The sequence below is a fragment of the Suncus etruscus genome, chromosome 20 (assembly GCF_024139225.1).
Source record: "Suncus etruscus isolate mSunEtr1 chromosome 20, mSunEtr1.pri.cur, whole genome shotgun sequence".
Taxonomy (NCBI): Eukaryota; Metazoa; Chordata; class Mammalia; order Eulipotyphla; family Soricidae; genus Suncus; species Suncus etruscus.
Window position 1 is genome coordinate 32,340,639 of NC_064867.1, and position 18,670 is coordinate 32,359,308.

At 40.4% G+C, this 18,670-nt stretch overlaps 1 protein-coding gene across 1 annotated transcript in view; it reads left to right on the forward strand.

Moving 5' to 3' along the window:
- Positions 1-479: 479 nt before the first annotated feature.
- TMCC1 (transmembrane and coiled-coil domain family 1) overlaps positions 480-18,670 on the forward strand; it is a 129,525-nt gene continuing 111,334 nt past the window's right edge. Inside the window, exon 1 of the mRNA XM_049766509.1 lies at positions 480-1,186. Within this exon, the coding sequence (XP_049622466.1) occupies positions 611-1,186 (576 nt within the window). The 5' untranslated portion in view covers positions 480-610. The remainder of the gene's footprint in view (positions 1,187-18,670) is intronic.

The following is an 18,670-nucleotide window of genomic DNA, read 5'->3' on the forward strand; positions in this document are numbered from 1 at the left end:
ATGTGGATAATTAATTGTGACTATGAATGAGAAGGATTCTCATTGTTTAGTTGTCTCAGCTAGACAACATTGGTCTATTTGGTCATGATGGCTCAAGTAATCATTGTTATTTCAGCTATTGCAAAGACCTCAAAGCTGCAGCCACAAACTATTATAGAGCATTTTCCAAAGTGACCCTTCTAGTATTTAATTCTTCATATGTTGAAACTTTTAGGACCTTTTTTTTTTTTAATCAGTTCTCTTTTTTATTTCCTGTGTACTTGTTCCGAGCCTAGTCTAGAAAATGACCATTTATAATTCACTATCTAGGAAAATGTCTTTTAATCTTCTGATTAAAGATTGCTTAATGATAGTGCTTATTTGCTTGACTAGTGGTATGTTTTCTTTGTCTTAACATGACTTTTTGCATGAATTATAATGTTTTTCTTTTTTTTTTCTTTTTTCCTTTCTTTTTTTTTTTTTTTTTTTTAAAAAAAGGATTAGGTAGGCATGAAGCCTCCATCTCACAGCTGCATGTGTAGTTACTGGTGAAGCAATGCCTACCTAATTTGACAGTCTCGGGTGTGTTTAAATTTTTTTGAGTTTGCAAATAAGTCTATTAAATCAACTGATGGAGCCTTCGGGCAGTGAACAGTTATATGAGGACCCTGATCCTGGAGGCAAATCCCAAGATGGAGAGGCCAGAAAGCAAACAGAATCAGAACAAAAATTGTCTAAAATGACCCACAATGCTTTGGAGAACATTAATGTGATTGGTCAAGGCTTGAAGCACCTCTTCCAACACCAGCGCAGGAGGTCATCAGTGTCGCCACATGATGTGCAACAAATTCAGGGAGATCCAGAACCTGAAGTGGATCTGGACAGCCAGAACACGTGTGCTGAGATTGATGGTGTCTCCACCCACCCCACAGCTCTGAATCGAGTTCTGCAACAGATCCGAGTGCCACCCAAGATGAAGAGAGGCACAAGCTTGCATAGTAGGCGGGGCAAGCCAGAGGCCCCAAAGGGAAGTCCTCAAATCAACAGAAAATCTGGTCAGGAGATGGCAGCTGTCATGCAGTCTGGACGACCCAGGTCTTCCTCCACTACTGATGCACCTACGACCTCTGCTATGATGGAAATAGCTTGTGCTGCTGCTGCTGCCGCTGCTGCCTGTCTACCAGGGGAGGAGGCAACTGCAGAGCGAGTAAGTGTCAGATTTTCCTTTTATATTAATTTACTGTTTATTGCATTGAAGACTTTCCAGTTTTTCTGTGTATCTAAAAAGAGTCTTCTAGCAAGTATTTTAAAATAAGATTCACATAACAAAATTAAAACTTTAAAAAATTGCTATTTTTTTTTTAATTTTCACCAAGAGATACACATTTACAAAGTTGTTGATAGTTGAGATTCAGTCAAATCCAATGTTCCAACACCCAGTGCACATTACCCCCCCCACCAATGTCCCCAATTTTTCTTCTGTATTCCTCCCCTAGCCAACCTCTGTAGCAGACACTTTTCATATTTCTTTTTATTCTAGGCACTGTGAATTTGCAATATTGTTATTGAAAAAGTATCATACATATCACTCTACCTTCTTTCAGCACCCAGTTCTTTTTCAGAGTAATAATTGCTAACTATCATTGCTATAGAGGTCCCTTTTCTGTCCTAATGGTACTTCCCCTGCCTCTCTTTCCTCACAAGTGAAGCAGTCCTCCTGACCCCTGTTTCTATGGTCTTTGGGTATTACTACCATACAGATTTTTTTTTCTTACAGCTCACACATGAGTGCCATCATTCTGTCGATTTCTCCCCTCTGCATGATACTCTCTGTGTCTGTCCATGTAAGCAAGTTTCATGACTTCATTTGTTCAAACTGTTGTATAGCTGTACCATGTTTCTTTATTCACTGATCTGTTCTCAGGCACTTGGGTTGTTTCCAAATTCTGACTATTATGAATAGTACTGCAATGAATAGAGGAGTGAACATGCTTTTTCTGCATTGTGGTTTTGAGTCCCTAGGGTATATTTCCAGGGGCAATATTGCTGGGTTGTGTGTATGCTCAATTTCTGGTTTTTCAAAGAAAGTTCATATTGTTTTTCCAATGAGGCTGAACCAGTTGACAAAACGGCAGTAAGTGAGATCCCTTTCTCCCCACATCCGTACAGCACTAGTTGTTCTTGTTCTTTTTGATCACATAATAAAAATTTAACTGTGCATATAGTAATATTTAATATTTTAAATAAAAGGAGCATTTGGTTAGTGATTACCTATTTTAGTTGACAGTAAAAACAGACAATGTATGATTTATCTTGATCTGTACTGAGAATATTAAATTTATTACCCAGCTAGAGATTTGACTGTAGAAGAGCATATGACTGGGGCCCGGAGAGATAGCACAGCGGTATTTGCCTTGCAAGCAGCCGATCCAGGACCAAAGGTGGTTGGTTCGAATCCTGGTGTCCCATATGGTCCTCCGTGCCTGCCAGGAGCTATTTCTGAGCAGACAGCCAGGAGTAACCCCTAAGCAATGCCGGGTGTGGCCCAAAAAACCAAAAAAAAAAAAAAGAAGAGCATATGACTTACATGTATGAGAAATTTAGTTTGACCTCCAGTACTCCCAAGACAAAAAAGAAATTTATAATGAAAGATTTTGAGATTATAGATCAGTGGTCCTCAAACTCTTTAAACAGGGAGCCAGTTCACTGTCCCTCAGACCATTGGAGGGCCAGACTGTAGTAAAAACAAAAACTATGAACAAATTCCTATGCTCACTGCATATATCTTATTTTGAAGTAAAGAAACAAAATGGAAACAAATACATGTTGTTCGTGGGCCGTACTGTGAGGACCACTGTTAGAGACTTTTATGTGGAAAAGAATTAGTATAAGAAAAGCATATTATAATCACCTTGTTTTGAAAAACTTTATAAGATGAAAGCCAAGTTAGAACTTTTTAATGAAAAAGCATTTTTGTGTTTTTGTTTGTTTTGGGTCATACTTAGTGGTGCTCAGGGTTTACTCCTGGCTCTGCTCTCAGGAATCACTCCTGGCAATATTCAGGGACACATTATGGAATGCTGAATCAAACTCAGGTTAGCCATATGCAAGACAAGTGCCCTACCCAGTGGGTATCTGTTACTCCAGCCTTAATGAGAACTTTTAAAAATAAAAATATGTAATTCTTTGGATCAGCTTTTTTAATTACGCCAGAGTTTACAAAGTTCATTATATAGTTTCTGGTATTCATTGTTTCATCACCATTCCTATAACCAGTGTAACATTCCCTCCTTCGCTGTCTCTCTGCCCCCCCCCCCCCAGCCTGCCCCCTTGGCAGGTACAAAGTAATTTGTTTTATATTGCTTGTTAAAACTAAGTGGCTAATGAAATTTTCAAAAAAAAATACTTCAGTAAAAGAAAAAGTGTGAAAATTGCTACATAACGGTGTAACAATTGTCTGAGGGTTTAGTCACTAAGCTAAGGTTGCTAGTGAGCTTTGTGTCTGTTGTTTCTGTTTATATTGAGCTTAGTTGGTTTCACTGTTCTCCATCTAATGTAGTGTTTTCCTGCTGGGGTTTCAGTCAGCATTGAGGAATTTGATGTTTCACAGCTGCAGCACCTCTAGAAATGAGCTTACATGTAGATGGCTATGGGATATGGGTCTGGTTGCTGGACTTCAGAAGTACAGTGGGGTTGGGGCTTGGAGGGGAAGGCTGCCCATCCCCATATGAGGGAGTATTTTCAGTCCAGAGTTTTCAGTCCCCAAATTGGCGTACCTGGCTGGAGTTTTTATTGGTTAGGTATTTCTGCAGAGATTAATAATGAAGCAGTGATGCCGGGCCTCTGGCATGGCTGCAGCTGTGGATGTGGATGTGGCTGCCAGGGCTTTGGCAAGCAGGGTCTCAGCTGGAAGATCAGTGTTCCAGTGAAGTTTTGCTGCTTTTCTTGTATCTCTTACAAGATTAGTTGTGAGTCTGTGAAGCTGGAGCTTACATGGTGGCAGCCATGATTTTTTTTTTTTTGGTGACCATTTTCTAAGGGCAAAAGTATTGATATGCAGAGAAGATAGATATTCTATAAACAGATATACAGAGAAGATAGATATTCTGGAATTTGTCTAACAACCATTTATTACAGACTTTCTTGAAAAAGGAAAAGCTGACCTGAGAAGGATAATATCAGGAGCACCATGCTCTAGGATTTATTTCAAAGACACAACTGTAAAGAAAGCGAGGAATCATTTCTAAAAGTCTCTCAGACTCATGTATTTGGGGAGAGCTAGCTGTACATTGGGCTCCCATTCTTAGCCCTCCCTCCTGGAGGAAACATTCAGGCCGGGGAATTGGACTATTTCCTAATAAAAACAGCACCTTGCACATGGCTGTCCCAGATTCCATCCATGGCATTACATAGCATCCCCCAAATCCCTCCAAGAGTGATCCCTGAATGTAGAGCCAGGAATAAGTCCTGAGTACCTCCAAGTGTGAGGCCTGGCTCAACTTTATTGATGAGTACTCAACAATAAAATATATATGAACGTAAGTAGTAAAATGCACCATTTTTAATATGGTCTTAGTGTTAAAATAGTCATATAACAGTATATTTATGATAAAGAACATTGCCATTCCTGAAATGATTTTTTAAAATAAATTTTGCTATGCAGTCTTATCATTTTAGTTTCGCCTTTTACTATAAATGAGATCATACAGTATGTTTTCTTTTGTGTTTGACTTCTTTCACTTAATACAGTTTTTGGAGGTTCAACTGTATTGTTGCATGTTTTGATAGATTTTATGGTTGAATATTATTCCACTTTTTTATTTTGTTTGTGGGTCTTACTTATGGTGCTGGGTGTTGGAACACAAGACAGTATGTGGTCTTCAGGTCTTGTTTCTGGCTCTAATATCACTCCTGGCAGTGCTCAGGGACCATATATATTGCTACAGATGAAAAACATGTTAGCAGTATGTAAGGCAAGTGTCTTACCCCTGACTCTTTCTTTGACACAATAGTGAGTGAAATTAGTTGACTTGGAGATATGACAATCAATATATAGCAGTATGTATATAGTAAGTAATATGGATAAATTGAAAAGAGAAAGATCATTCTGGGTTGTGTGAATAAAAAGGATGAGGTGTATTCTTTGAGGTTTTTTTGTTTTTGTTTTTGTTTTTTATGGATTTTTGGGTCACACCTGGCAGTGCTCAGGGGCTACTCCTGGCTCTACACTCAGAAATCGCCCCCGGCAGGCTCAGGAGACCATATGGGATGTCGGGATTGGAACCACCATCTTTTTGCATGCAAGGCAAACAAACGCCCTACAGCTGTGCTATGTCTCTGGCCCCTTCTTTGAGTCTTGTATGAGAAATGTTTGTGAGTAAGTGGGGATAGGAGAAGAGATTATTTCAAAAAATGAAAAAACATGATTAAGGGAAAAGTTATTGGCTGGAGAGTTAAGCATATTGCTTCACTCAGATTCTTTTTAGAGTGAAATATTTTAATTTGGCCTCATTTTCCTTTCATATCATCTTTTCAACTTGATCAAACTTAATACTTTGAAAAATATTGTGATGGTATACAGATATATAATGCTTGATCCCAACTCATCCTTTGCATAAGTTATTTCACTTGACTTTAATAATTATTTGAGATGGCAGTGAAGGTTCTTTTGTCATTGGTTTACAAACTGGGAAACAAAGTGACTTGTTCTCTCTCTGTTACACTTAAAAGTAAGGGGTGAAAATTTTTATTTCTGTAGGTTAATTTTCTTAATGCAAGCTATGGCACTTCTACAATATCACATGAGTAGAATGTGTTATGTACTATAACCAATGTAAATTTGTATATTGAGGGGTAAGTAACTTATTATTTTTCCAGAGGATGCTGGGAAAACTTTGAGGAACTTTATAGTATTTAGGTAACAGGAATCAAGGATATGCTGTACAAATGTAGAAATACATATTAATAAAAGTCCTGGATGATTGTGGGTGATGGTGAGATGGATGGAGAGGCTTTTCTCTGCCAGTCCAGGCTACACACCTGCAACCCCGTCCAGCTGGCGGGTCTAGGTCAGGGTAGCAGCGAGGAAATGATCCACAGCAGTCATATTTCAGGAGACATGAAGCTTTATTATTAACACACCCTAGCCACTGAGGCTAACCTTTTAAGCAGCCTCTCTCCAGCCACCCTGCATCTCAAACTTGTCTCCTACCCAAACTTCCGGAATCACTTGCTGAATCCCACTTTACACTCCTGAGGCAACTCTTTTTTAACCTTCCAAAGACACCTCCCAGAAATGAGCTAGTCTTACCATCAGGTAAGGTTACAAAGGAAGATGGGGGATGGGGTAATAATTTCTTAGTAAATACAATTTTTAAAAATGTATTAATGAACTTAGATATTAAATCTGTGAATTTTTGCAGGTCTATTGTGTGGGAAAGGCCTAGAATGGTCTATAGAGCTTGTAAGGCAGATGCCATATACTAGCTTTATATCATAGTCAGCAACTAGAGGGTCAGTTTTCCCCACCCCCCATTCTTGTTTTTTTTTGTTTTTTTGGTTTTTGGGCCACACCCAGCGGTGCTCAGGGGTTACTCCTGGCTGTCTGCTCAGAAATAGCTCCTGGCAGGCATGGGGGACCATATGGGACACCGGGATTCGAACCAACCACCTTTGGTCCTGGATCGGCTGCTTGCAAGGCAAACGCCGCTGTGCTATCTCTCCGGGCCCCCATCCCCCATTCTTAAGTTGAGAAAGTGAACCTAGCATCTCACACATGGAAAGCAAGCTCTGCAACTGAGCTAAGTCCCAGCCTAACTAGACAAATGTACACATTTCACCTCATGTAAAAATAGCATTCTAGGGGATGGAGAGATGACACAGGGGGTTGTGCACAATCCCCAGTCCCCTCCTCAGTGGCATCTGGGGTGGAACAGCATTCAGGCACAGCTCTAGAGCTCCCTGAATATTCCTGGGCATGTCCCTGGACACCATGAGTGCTATGGGTGGCCTGCAGGGATGGAGCCCCTAAGCCTCCTGCGTGCTGCATGTAAGATACCCCTCCTCCACAAAGCATTCTGGTGTTTTTATTGAATAAGAAGCAACCCGTTTTCTTAACATCTTGAGTTATGGCCAACACCATTCTTTCTTCCTTTGTGAACTTAATGGTGCCTTATTTTCAACTTACAGTTTTGTTTGTGTGTGTGGTGTACAACACTGGTAGTAATGGTTTCTCGTGCATATAATTCTACAACCACATGCATCACCATTGTGCCTTTCTCCCTTGCACCTCCAGTACATGTATTTACACAGCTTCGTTTCCTTGTCTGTGATGATAAAGCAATAGGGTATGTTATCCTCATCCTTCATATGGAAGTTTTATAAGTTTGTGTTTTCAGTCAAGACTTCGCATGATGTGAGTGCAGACAGCCTATGAGTTTGAGAATCATGACGTCTAACTTTCTGAGGTTAGTGAGTTGCAAACTTATGTATCCCAATTTTTTCTATTTTTCAGGCACATTGAACCCTAAGGTTTCTTCCACTTCTAAACCAGTGGTGTAGTTCGTTCTTTATTCGTCTCATTGCCCTTTCAGTTTTATTTAAAAATTTATGCTTCATTTGATTTTTTGGGGAACTGTCTAAAATGCAAAACACCATTGTCATTTCCATTGCTTAACAACCTTCACCAGGGGCCAGAGAGATAGTATGAGTAGGGCATTTGCCTTGCATGCAGCCGCCCAAACACGGTCAGGAGTGATCCCTGCTGAGTACATATCCAGGAATAAACCCCAAACACCACTGGGTAAGGCTCCAAAACCAAATAAAGTAGGAAGAGTGAATGGTTATTAGTTCACATAGAAAGACCCAGAGTTCTAAAACAGTTTTTAGAATTTCAAGAATTTTTTTAGCTGGTGACTACATCGAGTCTCAGACCCAAATCATGCAACCTTGATCATAGTTTTTCTAAGTTTCTTAAAGAGTGGAGTACATCCTCCTAGAATAGATGTACACAAGCAGATAAGCAGATTACAATAGATAAGCAGTGTCACAATAGTGGGAAATGTGGTTACAATATTGAAGTTACTTTAGCAGTAACTTCTGAACTATTTTCTGAATTTATAGCTTTAAGGAAGTCGCTGTCACTGGTCTTGGTTAATAGCTTTACCCAGAAGTTATAGTTTTATTTGATACTTCCCTGGGAAATGTCCATTACTGGTCACAGTCATTGGGCATCTGTAAAGGTTCTTTCTTGGGTTTTATTGTTTAGAAAACAAAAAAGCAAAATGATAGTCGGGCACAAGATGGTTGTCATTGTGTTAAGTCATTTAAGAATGATTAAAAGTTTTCAGTTTTTTTGCTGGTCAGCGTAGCCTGCTGTGGTCCAGTGGTAGACTTGCATGTGAAACATGACACACGGCTTTGTAGAATTGCAGCCTGTCAGCCCCCCAAATCCATTCCTATAAAACTTTTGTCAAATAGTAGTCTTTGATTACAGTGGTAACAACATAGTGTAATAGTACCAATCAGTCTGATCAAAGCATTTTATTTTTATTTGTTTGTTTGTTTATTGGTTTTTGGGTCACACCTAGCAGCACTCAGGTTACTCCTGGTCTACACTCAGAAATTGCTCCTGGCAGGCTCAGGGGACCAGATGGAAAATGCCAGGATTTGAACATCGTCCTTCTGCATGTAAGGCAAACACACTACCTCCATGCTGTCTCTCTGGCCCTGATAAATTCATTTAAAATTTTCCTATTTTATGATAAATGACATTCCCCTGTAAATTCTGAGAGTTTGCTTATTTTGAGGGAAATAAAAAAATAGATGAATATTTGGAATCTTGTGAAGGGAGAATTTGTGGTTAGTATTTTGGCTCTTTATTAAGGTTAATATCACTTCAGTTCACTATAACATAGGTGAATTTATAAAGAGCAACTTATTTTTCTCTCTTTCCTTTTTGGTTTTGGGCCATACCCAGCTATGTATGTTCAGATTTACTTCAGGCTTTATGTTCAGGGATTACTCCAAGCAGGACTTGGGGGACCATATGTTGTGCCAGAGATGAAACCCAGGTCTGTCTCATGCCAGGCAAGTGCCATACCCACTATTATTATTACTCTGGCCCCAAGACCAGTTATATCTTTATTAGGCTAATATTTTTTTTTGTTTGTTTTTTGGGCCACACCCGGCGATGCTCAGGGGTTACTCCTGGCTGTCTGCTCAGAAATAGCTCCTGGAAAGCACGGGGGACCATATGGGACTCTGGGATTCAAACCAACCACCTTAGGTCCTGGATCGGCCGCTTGCAAGGCAAACACCCTGTGCTATCTCTCCAGGCCCAAACTAATCTAAGTTTTATAGATTACTTGTAGTAGAGAAGAAAAGGGAATTTGTGTATGTATAATAATAATAATAATAAAATGCCTGTCTAAATCTAAAAGTCAGAAGAGAGGAAAACGTTTGTGGGCAGGTGGAGAAAGGTTGAATTCCTCTTTCTGAAATTCCTAGTCTTTGGTGGCTTAAAGCCCAGCCCAGTGTATTCATATTAAATAGCCCAAACAGCCATTGATGTAAATTGTAGCTTTCAGGGTTTTCTGTGTAACAAAATTGCGTAGCTGTGGGCTCTTTCCCCTTCTTTCCCAACCCCCCCCAACTTTTTTTTTACTGGAGGCCTTTTACAATTCTGCCCTAATTGCTCCACTGTCTTCAGACCTTAGGGATAGAAAGTGCATTGGATTGCTGTACCCTTAGGCCTACCAATACAGCTGAGACCAATACTGCAAAGGGCATGCAGGGCCCAGTTCCTGCTATTCTTAGTGTTCAACTTTGAATTAACCTGTAAAACCCATTCTTATTCTTTTTTTTTTTTTTTTTTTTTTTTGTTTTGTTTTTGGGCCACACCCGGTGACGCTCAGGGGTTACTCCTGGCTATGCGCTCAGAAGTCGCTCCTGGCTTGGGGGACCATATGGGACGCCGGGGGATCGAACCGCGGTCCGTCTCCTAGGCTAGCGCAGGTAAGGCAGGCACCTTACCTCGAGCGCCACCGCCCGGCCCCCATTCTTATTCTTAATCAGTATAGAATCATTAATATACTTCTAATTGATAAATTACCAGAGTTTATAAATAGATTTACTACTTTGGCAAATCGAAACATAATGGATTGTACTCTATTCAAATGAAAAGGAGATTTTTAAGATTGAATTGGTTTAATAAAACCAGTAATCCCTTAAGTACTACTGGTTTCCCTAGAGCCAAGATGGGAGGAAGTGGAAAGGATTACTCTTGTTGGTGGCCACCAGATGGCGCCACTAGGCCAAAACAAGTAGGGTGGAAGCAAAGGCTAGCTAACCTATTTGTTGTCAGGGTGTTAACAAATAGAGTTCCTAATAATATAGGAGTTAAAGATGTATTTTGACCTTTTGGGGGGGCACACCCAGTGACGCTCAGGGGCTACTCCTGGCTATACGCTCAGAAATCGTTCCTGGCACAGGGGATCATATGGGACGCTGGGTATTGAACCCAGGTCTGTCCTGGGTTAGCCACATGCAAGGCAAACACCCTACCATTGTTATTGCACCAGCGCCAATATTTTGATTTTTTAATTGTCTTGTATTATAAATACTTTAATTCTGGCTTAGGGGCCATCATTTTATATGTTTTCTGTAATCTTATTTAGTTTTCAAATATTTTAACTTTTGATAATTATCTTATTGACATTTAATATGACACTTCTCATAGTGAGATTGAATGCATAGGTGTAGGGTGTTCTCCACTATGGTAAGTTTGTAATGCAAAACTTATCACAATATGATAGGTGCTTAATTTTTTTGGGGGGGGGAATCTATTTTTGGGCCATACCTAGCAATGCTTAGAGGTGACTCCTGGCTCTTTGCTTGGAGGTAAAACCTGGTGGTGCACGGGGGATCCCGTGCCAGGAATCAAACCCTGGAGTTTCTTGTATGCAGAACATGTGGTCAGCCCATTATCTTTCTGCTTTCTTTTTAAAATTATTTTTCTTTTTTTTTTTTTTTAATTTTTTTTTATTTAAACACCTTGATTACTTACATGATTGTGTTTGGGTTTCAGTCATAAAAGGAACACCACCCATCACCAGTGCAACATTCCCATCACCCAAGTCCCAAATCTCCCTCCTCCCCACCCAACCCCCGCCTGTACCCTAAACAGGCTCTACATTTCCCTCATACATTCTCAATATTAGGACAGTTCAAAATGTAGTTATTTCTCTTTTTTTTTTTTTTTTGGTTTTTGGGTCTCACCCGGCAGTGCTCAGGAGTTACTCCTGGCTCCATGCTCAGAAGTCGCTCCTGGCGAGCACGGGGGACCATATGGGACGCCGGGATTCGAACCGATGACCTTTTGCATGAGAGGCAAACGCCTTACCTCCATACTATCTCTCCGGCCCCATGTAGTTATTTCTCTAACTAAACTCATCACTCTTTGTGGTGAGCTTCCTGAGGTGAGCTGGAACTTCCAGCTCTTTTCTCTTTTGTGTCTGAAAATTATTATTACAAGGGTGTCTTTCATTTTTCTTAAAACCCATAGATGAGTGAGACCATTCTGCGTTTTTCTCTCTCTCTCTGACTTATTTCACTCAGCATAATAGATTCCATGTACATCCATGTATAGGAAAATTTCATGACTTCATCTTTCCTGACAGCTGCATAATATTCCATTGTGTATATGTACCACAGTTTCTTTAGCCATTCGTCTGTTGAAGGGCATCTTGGTTGTTTCCAGAGTCTTGCTATGGTAAATAGAGCTGCAATGAATATAGGTGTAAGGAAGGGGTTTTTTGTATTGTATTTTTGTGTTCCTAGGGTATATTCCTAGGAGTGGTATAGCTGGATCGTATGGGAGCTCGATTTCCAGTTTTTGGAGGAATCTCCATATCGCTTTCCATAAAGGTTGAACTAGACAGCATTCCCACCAGCAGTGGATAAGAGTTCCTTTCTCTCCACATCCCCGCCAACACTGTTTATTCTCATTCTTTGTGATGTGTGCCATTCTCTGGGGTGTGAGGTGGTATCTCATCGTTGTTTTGATTTGCATCTCCCTGATGATTAGTGATGTGGAACATTTTTTCATGTGTCTTTTGGCCATGCGTATTTCTTCTTTGTCAAAGTGTCTGTTCATTTCTTCTCCCCATTTTTTGATGGGGTTAGATGTTTTTTTCTTGTAAAGTTCTGTCAGTGCCTTGTATATTTTGGAGATTAGCCCCTTATCTGATGGGTATTGGGTGAATAGTTTCTCCCACTCAGTGGGTGGCTCTTGTATCCTGGGCACTATTTCCTTTGAGGTGCAGAAGCTTCTCAGCTTAATATATTCCCATCTGTTAATCTCTGCTTTCACTTGCTTGGAGAGTGCAGTTTCCTCCTTGAAGATGCCTGTAATGTCCTGTAGTGTTTTGCCTATGTGCTGTTCTATATATCTTATGGTTTTGGGGCTGATATCGAGGTCTTTAATCCATTTGGATTTTACCTTTGTACATGATGTTAGCTGGGGGTCTAAGTTTAATTTTTTGCAAGTGGCTATCCAATTGTGCCAACACCACTTGTTGAAGAGGCTTTCCCTGCTCCATTTAGGATTTCCTGCTCCTTTATCAAAAATTAGATGGTTGTATCTCTGGGGAACATTTTCTGAGTATTCAAGCCTATTCCACTGATCTGAGGACCTATCCTTATTCCAATACCATGCTGTTTTGATAACTGTTGCTTTGTAGTACAGTTTAAAGTTGGGAAAAGTAATTCCTCCCATATTCTTTTTCCCAATGATTGCTTTAGCTATTCGAGGGTGTTTATTGTTCCAAATGAATTTCAAAAGTGTCTGATCCACTTCTTTGAAGAATGTCATGGGTATCTTTAGAGGGATGGCATTAAATCTGTATAATGCCTTGGGGAGTATTGACATTTTGATGATGTTAATCCTGCCAATCCATGAGCAGGGTATGTGTTTCCATTTCCGTGTGTCCTCTCTTATTTCTTGGAGCAGAGTTTTATAGTTTTCTTTGTATAGGTCCTTCACATATTTAGTCAAGTTGATTCCAAGATATTTGAGTTTGTGTGGTACTATTGTGAATGGGGTTGTTTTCTTAATGTCCATTTCATCCTTATTACTATTGGTATATAGAAAGGCCATTGATTTTTGTGTGTTAATTTTGTAGCCTGCCACCTTGCTATATGAGTCTATTGTTTCTAGAAGCTTTTTGATAGAGTCTTTAGGGTTTTCTAAGTAGAGTATCATGTCATCTGCAAACAGTGAGAGCTTGACTTCTTCCTTTCCTATCTGGATTCCCTTGATATCCTTTTCTTGCCTAATCGCTATAGCAAGTACTTCCAGTGCTATGTTGAATAGGAGTGGTGAGAGAGGACAGCCTTGTCTTGTGCCAGAATTTAGAGGGAAGGCTTTCAGTTTTTCTCCATTGAGGATAATATTTGCCACTGGCTTGTGGTAGATGGCCTTCACTATATTGAGAAAGGTTCCCTCCATTCCCATCTTGCTGAGAGTTTTGATCAAGAATGGGTGTTGGACCTTATCAAATGCTTTCTCTGCATCTATTGATATGATCATGTGGTTTTTATTTTTCTTGTTATTGATGTTGTGTATTATGTTGATAGATTTACGGATGTTAAACCAGCCTTGCATTCCTGGGATGAAACCTACTTGATCGTAGTGGATGATCTTCTTAACGAGACATTGAATCCTATTTGCCAGGATTTTGTTGAGGATCTTTGCATCTGCATTCATCAGTGATATTGGTCTGTAATTTTCTTTTTTGGTAGCGTCTCTGTCTGGTTTAGGTATCAAGGTGATGTTGGCTTCATAAAAGCTATTTGGAAGTGTTTCTGTTTGTTCAATTTCATGAAAGAGTCTTGCCAAGATTGGCAGTAGTTCCTCTTGGAAAGTTTGATAGAATTCATTAGTGAATCCATCTGGACCTGGGCTTTTGTTTTTCGGCAGACATTTGATTACTGTTTTAATTTCATCAATGGTGATGGGGGTGTTTAGATATGCTACATCCTCTTCCTTCAACCGTGGAAGATTATAAGAGTCCAAGAATTTATCCATTTCTTCCAGGTTCTCATTTTTAGTGGCGTAGAGTTTTTCAAAGTAGTTTCTGATTACCCTTTGAATCTCTGTCATATCAGTAGTGATCTCTCCTTTTTCATTCCTGATACGAGTTATCAAGTTTCTCTCTCTCTCTTTGTTAGGTTTGCCAGTGGTCTATCAATCTTGTTTATTTTTTCAAAGAACCAACTTCTGCTTTCGTTGATCTTTCGGATTGTTTTTTGAGTTTCCACTTCGTTGATTTCTGCTCTCAGCTTTGTTATTTCCTTCTGTCTTCCTATTCTTGGGTCCTTTTGTTGAGCATTTTCTAGTTCTATTAGCTGTGTCATTAAGCTACTCAGGTAAGCTCCTTCTTCCTTCCTGATGTGTGCTTGCAAAGCTATAAATTTTCCTCTCAGTACTGCTTTTGCTGTGTCCCATAAGTTCTGAGAGTTTGTGTCTTATTGTCATTTGTTTCCAGGAACCTTTTGATTTCCTCCTTGATTTCATCTCGGACCCACTGGTTATTGAGCATGAGGCTGTTTAACTTCCAGGTGTTAAAGTGTTTCTTCTGAGTCCCTTTGGAGTTCACAAATAATTTCAGAGCCTTGTGGTCAGCGAAGGTAGTCTGCAAAATTTCTATCCTCTTGATCTTATGGAGGTATGTTTTATGTGCCAGCATGTAGTCTATCCTGGAGAATGTCCCATGTACATTGGAGAAGAATGTGTATCCAGGTTTCTGGGGATGGAGTGTCCTATATATATCCACTAGGCCTCTTTCTTCCATTTCTCTCCTCAGGTCTAGTATATTCTTGTTGGGTTTCAGTCTGGTTGACCTGTCCAGTGTTGACAAAGCCGTGTTAAGGTCCCCCACAATTATTGTGTTGTTGTTGATATTATTTTTCAGATTTGTCAACAGTTGTATTAAATATTTTGCTGGCCCCTCATTCGGTGCATATATGTTTAGGAGAGTGAATTCTTCCTGCTCTACATACCCCTTGATTAATATAAAATGTCCGTCTTTGTCCCTTACAACCTTCCTGAGTATAAAGTTTGCATTATCTGATATTAGTATGGCCACTCCAGCTTTTTTATGGGTGTTGTTTGCTTGGATAACTTTTCTCCAGCCTTTTATTTTGAGTCTATGTTTGTTCTGACTATTCAGGTGCGTTTCTTGTAGGCAGCAGAAGGTTGGATTGAGTTTTTTTGATCCATTTAGCCACTCTGTGTCTCTTAACTGGTGCATTTAGTCCATTGACGTTGAGAGAAAGAATTGTCCTGGGATTTAACGCCATCTTTATTTCAAAATTTGGTGTGTCTTTTGGGTAGTCTTGTCTTAGATTAGGTCTTTCAGTTTTTTCTCTTAAGACTGGTTTTGTGTCTGTGAAGTTTCTGAGCTGTTTTTTGTCTGTGAAACCATGTATTCTTCCATCAAACCGGAAAGTGAGTTTTGCTGGGTATATTATTCTGGGTGAAGCATTCATTTCATTCAGTCTTGTCAAAATATCCCACCACTGCTTTCTGGCATTGAGTGTTTCTGGTGACAGGTCTGCTGTAAATCTCAGGGAAGCTTGCTTGAACATGATTTCCCCTTTTGATCTTGCTGTTTTCAGAATTCTGTCTCTATCTGTGGGATTTGTCATTGTGACTAGGATGTGTCTTGGGGTGGTTTTTCTGGGGTCTCTTTTGGTTGGTACTCTTCGGGCATGCAGGATTTGATCACATATATTCTTTAGCTCTGGAAGTTTCTCTTTAATGATGTTCTTGACCATTGATTCTTCCTGGAAATTTTCTTCCTGGGTCTCTGGGACTCCAATGATTCTTAAGTTGTTTCTGTTGATCTTATCATAGACTTCTATTTTCGTCTGTTCCCATTCTTTGACTAATTTTTCCATTGTCTGCTCATTTGCTTTAAGTTTTTTGTCCAATCTCTCCTGCTGTATGGAATTGTTATGTATCTCATCTTCCACAGCACCAAGTCTATTCTCAGCTTCTGATACCCTGTCCCAGAGCTTATCCATTTTGTCATTCACTTCGTTACTGACTTTTTCAGTCCTGTTAGTTGACATGTTATTTCAGTTTGGAGTTTTGTCATTTCTGCCTTCATGTTTTCTTGGTTCTTATTAGTGTTCTGTTCAACTCGATCCATGGTTTCTTGGAGTCTGTTGAGCACCTTCCATATTGCTAGTCTAAAGTCCTTATCTGAGAGGTTGATTAGTTGTTCAGTCATTATCTGGTCCTCAGAATTGTCATCTTCATTCTCTATGTCTGATGCTGGCCTGCGTTGTTTCCCCATTGTCACACTTGTATTGTGGGTTTTTCTACGTGTTGTAGTGGTATTCATTTTCTATATGATGTAGGCAGCACACTCCTCTGGCTCCTCCCTTTCTGGATGGGCTGACTTGCCTCTAAGGGAGGGGAGTCCTCCGTGGATGAAGCCTCACACTGGGTCAAATCTTAGGCCCGAGCATGCAACAGAGAATACAGTCCAGAGAGAAATGTTTGCTTCTGTGATATAGCGCCGTTCTTAGTGTGATTTTTCCTTCTTGTTGCAATGGAGTTCTTTCCTTAGAAAGAGTGCACGGCCGCGTAGCGAAGCGGAGCGGCCGTGCTCCTCTGAGCCTCTTTTTGCCCCACTCGCAAGAGTTTCACGCAAGAGGACAGTAGACAGACATAGACAGGTCACACTCACAGTCTTTCACAGCTGAGCCCCACTGGGCCGGTGTACTTTCGCGGATTTTCCCCGCCTGGTGTCACACACAGGGAGCCAGCTTTTGCAAAGGTTAGCCGGTTTTTATGCTCTGAAGTCCCTCCCTGAAAATGGCGTCTGGGCGAGCGAGGTTTCTGGAGGCTCTTTTTGCCCCACTCGCAAGAGTTTCACGCAAGAGGACAGTAGACAGACATAGACAGTTCACACTCACAGTCTTTCACAGCTGAGCCCCACTGGGGCCGGTGTACTTTCGCGGATTTTCCCCGCCTGGTGTCACACACAGGGAGCCAGCTTTTGCAAAGGTTAGCCGGTTTTTATGCTCTGAAGTCCCTCCCTGAAAATGGCGTCTGGGCGAGCGAGGTTTCTGGAAGCTCTTTTTGCCCCACTCGCAAGAGTTTCACGCAAGAGGACAGTAGACAGACATAGACAGTTCACACTCACAGTCTTTCACAGCTGAGCCCCACTGGGCCGGTGTACTTTCGCGGATTTTCCCCGCCTGGTGTCACACACAGGGAGCCAGCTTTTGCAAAGGTTAGCCGGTTTTTATGCTCTGAAGTCCCTCCCTGAAAATGGCGTCTGGGCGAGCGAGGTTTCTGGAGGCTCTTTTTGCCCCACTCGCAAGAGTTTCACGCAAGAGGACAGTAGACAGACATAGACAGTTCACACTCACAGTCTTTCACAGCTGAGCCCCACTGGGCCGGTGTACTTTCGCGGATTTTCCCCGCCTGGTGTCACACACAGGGAGCCAGCTTTTGCAAAGGTTAGCCGGTTTTTATGCTCTGAAGTCCCTCCCTGAAAATGGCGTCTGGGCGAGCGAGGTTTCTGGAGGCTCTTTTTGCCCCACTCGCAAGAGTTTCACGCAAGAGGACAGTAGACAGACATAGACAGTTCACACTCACAGTCTTTCACAGCTGAGCCCCACTGGGCCGGTGTACTTTCGCGGATTTTCCCCGCCTGGTGTCACACACAGGGAGCCAGCTTTTGCAAAGGTTAGCCGGTTTTTATGCTCTCTAAAATTATTTTTCTCAAATTTTGAGTTTATATTCTTTTGTTTTGAGTAGAACTTTTATGATGAAGGTTCAAGAGTCTTCTCTTTAAATTATATTTATCCCCCTTTTCTCTTATTCTACAAAATATATTAGACCCTTAAATGAAGATATCATGCGTTTCTTGTTTATTCACAAAGGATATGGTTCCTTTATCAACAAACAGCCTTGAATATTAAGAGTGAGAGAGGAGTATTTATCATGTCAAATAGTTTATAATGGGGTTGGGAGAGATGTCTCAGTGTGCTGGAGAACAATCAGGAGACCTGAGTTTGATCCCTGATACCATGTGTTTCCTGAACACTGCTAGTAGAGACCCCAAGAACTGAGCTGCGAGTAGCCTCTGAATTCTACTGGGTATGGCCTTCAAACTAAGAAACATTTTTACCGTGTTTTTGTCTTGTGACTGTTAGCTTCCAAAGATTCAAGATACAAGGATCATGCATTATATCAAATTATATATATAATCCATCTAACATTCTGTGACTTTGGATAGGAATTCACAGTATGAACACTTATATTTAAGTTACTGCAGTAATGTTAGGCTGTGAATGAGATCTTTCTTCATTTAAACCTTCTCTCAGAATTTCTGCTATTTTTATAGATGTAGTGGTTTCTGATTTTCATACTGTTCATATTTGAGGCCTCTTGAATGACCATAGGCTGACTCTATGGGAGGGTCAATATATAAGTAAACTATGCTTACTTATACAATGAAAAATTTATAGAATGGAAATTTAGAATGAATGGTTATTTTCAAGTCGTTAGTACTAATCACAGATGACTTGGTATATAGTTTCAACTTGTTAAATTCTCTCTAATATATAATAAATACCATGATATTAGTAATAATCTATTCTCAAGCTAAAG